Source organism: Etheostoma spectabile, chromosome 1 (genome assembly GCF_008692095.1).
Source record: "Etheostoma spectabile isolate EspeVRDwgs_2016 chromosome 1, UIUC_Espe_1.0, whole genome shotgun sequence".
Taxonomy (NCBI): Eukaryota; Metazoa; Chordata; class Actinopteri; order Perciformes; family Percidae; genus Etheostoma; species Etheostoma spectabile.
Window position 1 is genome coordinate 25,152,803 of NC_045733.1, and position 5,058 is coordinate 25,157,860.

Below are 5,058 nucleotides of genomic sequence, written 5' to 3' on the forward strand. Positions count from 1 at the left end.
ATGGTTAGTTAGATTTATTCTTGAAAATTTGTACAGCATATCATGGTCATTTAACTTTGATTGATTTTGTGACAATGAGTCCACTTTTAACAGAACTTTTATTGTGAAGCAATGGCTTCAATGACTGACAGTATTTAAATTGAATTGAGAGTGATTACAGAAAATGACTACTGTATGTTTAACTATCTAAACATAAATGATAAGTGTATTATTTTTTTCTTTCCAGAGTAACTTAGGTGTCTTGTATATGTTGAAGTATGAGTGTTCATATGATAGGAAATCTGTAAAAAAAATATTTTTTTTAATATTTCCAAAATTCATCAATTGAGTTTTATTTTGTATTTTTTTCTCTCTTTAACTGTATAGCATGGCTATAATCCTATGCAATATGTATTCTTAAATAGATATATGGGAAGGGGGGGCAGTTTGTTTTACTCAGTGAAGCTTTAATATCGTGGGATCACGTGGAAGCTGGTATAGCAAAATTCACTGCTGTAGCTGCATGACTCCTCATTCAATACAATGTATCCATGTGTGTTGCAGTGGAAATGGGACTGCATTAAGGTGGGAACAGAGGGACCAGAGTATATAGCCACGATTAAATATATGAGTGAGACCAATATTTTGTTTCTGAATAAAAAAATTGAAAAATGAATGCAGATATTTTTTTTGGGTTTTGCAAGCTCTTTCGCATATTCAATTCCGTTCAACACATCCTCTTCAGGCCAGATACAATGCCAACCAATGTATTACATTTCAAACATCAGCAGCACAGCAAGAAACACTTCACCAGGCACTGCCTACACAAACTATATATGAAAAAAACACATTGCACTGACTTGACCTTTCTGCCATCAGCTGTTGTTTATATTCTTCACTCTTGAAGCAGTTTCTTCAGCTCCCCCTCCACCTTCTCCACATATGCAGGAAAGCTGGGATCCAGCAGACAAATACGCAGGATGGGCTCCAAGTCACCTTGTGCCAAAGAAAGGTGGCGATATGCTTGAGGCAGAGTCAAAGCAGTCTCTCCCAACATGTGCTGTGGAAGATCCAACAAATACAACAAATTATTGAGAAACACTATTGTTAAAGCTCATAATTTAAGGAGGTAAACGAACTGAACACCCTGTGCCACATGAAAATCGATGACAACATTGTGCTCCTTTGTTTAACTTAGTTTGGCACAAAATGACAATTAATATGTCACACAGTGGATGTTACACTGCTAGTTATTAGCACTCACTTTTAACTTATCAATCACTACCTGGCTAAGATGCTTGATGGACAATGACCCTTGGACAACCTCAGGCCCAACTCCCACGGCCTTGCCCCGCCAAGTCTGCTGACGCACAAAAGAAGAAAAAAGATTTGATGAACACAGCAAGACTCCACAGAGTTAAGAGGCCAATCAATGGCTTCATTACTAATTGAAACATATCCACCCCTCAAAGCCCTTTGATATTAACTGTGAACTCCTTCAGTTTGTCTCTTCAGTAAAGGTCACATTCAAACCCATGGCAGAGTCCATCCCTTTCTTTGACCTTCATGTTAAATGTTCAAAGCCAGATGACTTTTCTTCCAAATTCAGCAGTAATTACCCATATGCTCTGAGTGTTGAAAGTTTTTTTTGATAAAAGGCTGCTACCGAAATGAAGCATAATTGTATTATAGAGCACCAACTATCTTATCCCTATAGTGTGTCATTTGTAGAGTGTAAACCTCAACTGGTTAAACACTTTGATAACATCTTGAACACTTGTTGTTGGTTTCTAACTCTGGGACAAAGATGTCCGTTGTAATAATCAATAGCAAAATACTGTGACTTTTTTTTTTTTCCAGGTGGCTTAAATGGGATGCCACTTTGATGCTCGTATTTACTTTGTATTTATGAATTATATGATTGTTCTGCATTCCTGTCCGAGCATTTGTGTTTGGGGCGGAATAAACTCTATTCTACAACATATATTGTATTATGATTGGCTAAATCAGTTATGTACAGTATTATCTCCGTCCAGCTGCTATAGCTGTAGTGTCACCTCTAAAAATGAGACAGTATTGTAAATAGCACCATCTAGTGAGGATAATATGGCCACTGCTGATGAGGTTGACTACAGCATTGTAGCACAATATTGTTGATTAAGCAATTAGCATCAAATATAAACCGCAATTATGGCACTTTAACTTACGCTGAAATACTTTATTTGCAAAATACTGTACAGTGACATAGGAGACCAACCAGTGCCTCATGTCTACCATACAAAGTCTATACCAGGACGAAAAAAGCAGTAGCTCTTTGATACTCTCAGCTTCAACTTGTCTTTTTTGGGGATTTCTATGGGCAACGCACTTTCAACGTCACACCAAATGATCTGGGCATCAGTGCTAATTTACAATATTTCAATTTTATTTACTAAATTGTAAAGTGGGCAACCTGTATCACTGCTGCAGAGACCTCAGCAGGGGACTGATTAGGAGGCAATGGGGCGTCCTCCTGATTTGTGACAGGCATGTACTTCATCAGTTTTTCCACAGCAGTTGAACACTCCTTTATAGCCTCTTCCCTGCTTCGTCCATCAAACTGCATCCTCATCATGCGGCTCTCTCCCTGCAGATATGCACAAATACATTCAAGCGGTATTTGTCAGTCTAAAATGTGCCAATAAAAACACTGATTTGTATGTTGCTTTTGCTAAATCAACATCTCATTAAATTTCAGAAGTAATGTTTAGACAACTAATTTCTTAAGTCTGGGTAATATTTGTATTATTATTATTTATCATTTGTTGTAATTTAATAAATATAATGATCCTGATATCGCAAGGCAATTGAGGTACTTAGACAGACGACAAGAAAATACTACCTCTTGTGGAATTGCAATGCATCTCACGACTCACCTTCACAGAAAATCGAAACATAAGGTTATCAGATTTCTGGTGTACTTTGAGAAGATCGGATCCATTGAGCAAAGGGATTGTATCCTGAGAAAAGACAAGAGAATAAATGTTTTCAGCTGCCAGGACAAGAAATATTTTTTTCCCACTGGCTGCATTAACTCATGGATAACATAAAAAAAATAGTGATTTTTTTAGAATGGAAAATTGTACATACTCAAGGTAAAATCAACTAGACTTCCACTTACAGTCATACAAATTGATGAATTAAATTAATTGACATAAAAGAGTATTATACTTTTATGAAGCTGACTAGAAAAAATACTTGCCTAAAACTGTCTGCAGGGGTCTCTATTTACTCATTAACCTCTGAGATAAGTGTTTCCACACAGGGAATCAAACAAGCAGATGCATAGCCTAATATTGTGACCAACTTACTTTGTTAAAATGTGATTTACAAATACATTTGTGTTTTGTCTTTGAAAATAACAATGTAGGTATATCAACAGGGTTTTTCTTCTGAACAATGGCACTGCACCAGTGAGTACTGTAGGTGCTATACTTTACTGTAGCACCATCACTCCAAATCCATAGCACTATTATGCTTAGTAATTTAGTAATAGTATGCTCATGTTAGTGTATCTGGTTTCAGTGCTACAATCTGCTGTCTTATTTTAGTTCACAGTCACATTTTAATTTAAATAGTGAATAGAATTGCATATTCCAAAATGTACATGTACCGTATTATTGCCTCTGCCTCATACAGGCTCTACCTCCCTCCTCTTTTATTTGTTAACAATGAAATCACTGCCTGAATTGGACCATAAAAGGTGCCTATACCCTAATTCAGCAGTAGCATGACATGATCATTGCATGTGTCTTGGATATATTTATATTCTTGTCTTGGTAATATATCACTTAAAGGTCCCATGACATGATGCTCTTTGGATGCCCTTAGTGGTCCCCTATTACCTCATCTAAAGTCTCTTTCCAAAAATTCAGCTTTGGTGCAGAATTACAGCCACTAGAGCCAGTCCCACAATGAGCTTTCCTTAGCATGTGCCATTTCTGAGTCTGTAGCATTTCAGAAGAAGAGAGGTGGGGGCAAGGTGGAGGCTGGGGTGTGGCCTTGCACCACCTGCCACTTTGCTTGTTTAAAGGCCATATAGGCTCGTTCGAGATGAGCCGTCTGCGCCAGTCGATCACCGGCGATCGGCGCCGTTGCATGCCGGTTAGATTTGTGTCCGCCTTGATCCCGACTTGCTCTGACGTCATGCACACGTGGGCAACGGAAATCCACGAGAGCAGGCGGCCGCAGTTCTGAGACCAGGCGGCGCAGTTGCTTTTCCCCGACTGCAGAGCCAGGCGGACCCAGAGCATGCTGGGAAACGCCGCTTTTCAGCTGATTTAACAGCTGATGGTTTACACCATGATGACGTTTTATATAAACTTTTTATTGTTTTTGAATCGGAGGGATTTATTTGCTATTTGTCTGATTTAAAGACTTATTCTGTCAACACCATGTGTGTGACTGATAGTTAAGTTTAGAAGTCAAAGAACTAATCCGTTCAGATCACGGATCATCTCCAGTCTGTTGTTTCTAAAATCAGCATCAGATCGCATGTAGAGCACTTTGACAGCTACTCGTCATAACTAAAACAACTGGAGACTGTGTACCAGCTGGTATGTGGGTCTATTTATATTTATAAATCGGAATCGCACCACATGTTATCATCACTTCCTGCCACCTGAAGGCGGCTGGAAACTGTCCACTTTACCCGCACTTTCTGTCACCGCCCCCCGCTGCTACCGCCTGCTCTCGTCCACTTTCAGGCGAGGCTCATTTCATCCTCGCAACGAGCCGAATGTCTCTTTCTCATGGGTGGGCCAAATTCTCAGGGCAGGCAAAGCAGAGAAAGGGGAGGTAACCTTGCCCCTTATGATCTCATGAGGAGCACAGTTACCTCCCCTTACTTTCCTTAATTTTCAGCTGTGATAAGGTTGTGTGTAAAGCTCCTTTTGTATGAAAACATGCATTGGAGCACGCACGCATGTGTCACTCAAGCAGTTGGCAGCTGGTAAGCGCCCCCCCCCCGCAAGTAGTTGTAAAATATACTCACACACTTTACATTGAGTGGTGCCTTTTAAGTCATGAATATTGCTATTA

At 39.4% G+C, this 5,058-nt stretch overlaps 2 protein-coding genes across 9 annotated transcripts in view; one reads left to right on the top strand and one right to left on the bottom strand.

Annotated features, from left to right (window-relative positions):
• nptnb (neuroplastin b) overlaps nucleotides 1-642 on the top strand; it is a 30,105-nt gene extending 29,463 nt beyond the window's left edge. For all 3 annotated transcript variants that reach the window (XM_032522040.1, XM_032522030.1, XM_032522049.1), the window contains one exon: nucleotides 1-642. This exon is cut by the window's left edge and continues 504 nt beyond it. The gene's annotated coding sequence lies outside the window, so the exon portion shown is untranslated.
• The window catches only part of rec114 (REC114 meiotic recombination protein), a 50,053-nt gene that overhangs the window by 35,734 nt on the left and 9,261 nt on the right, over nucleotides 1-5,058 (bottom strand). Inside the window, exons 3-6 of one of the 6 annotated variants that reach the window (XM_032522070.1) lie at nucleotides 2,895-2,978; nucleotides 2,432-2,605; nucleotides 1,244-1,342; nucleotides 845-1,039 (exon numbers count right to left, since the gene is read on the bottom strand). In XM_032522070.1, the coding sequence (XP_032377961.1) occupies nucleotides 875-1,039; nucleotides 1,244-1,342; nucleotides 2,432-2,605; nucleotides 2,895-2,978 (522 nt within the window). In that variant the 3' untranslated portion in view covers nucleotides 845-874. Of the gene's footprint in view, nucleotides 1-304; nucleotides 1,040-1,243; nucleotides 1,343-2,431; nucleotides 2,606-2,894; nucleotides 2,979-5,058 lie in introns of those variants that run through there. The other 5 variants (XM_032522078.1, XM_032522101.1, XM_032522082.1 and 2 more) reach the window with 5 other exon arrangements.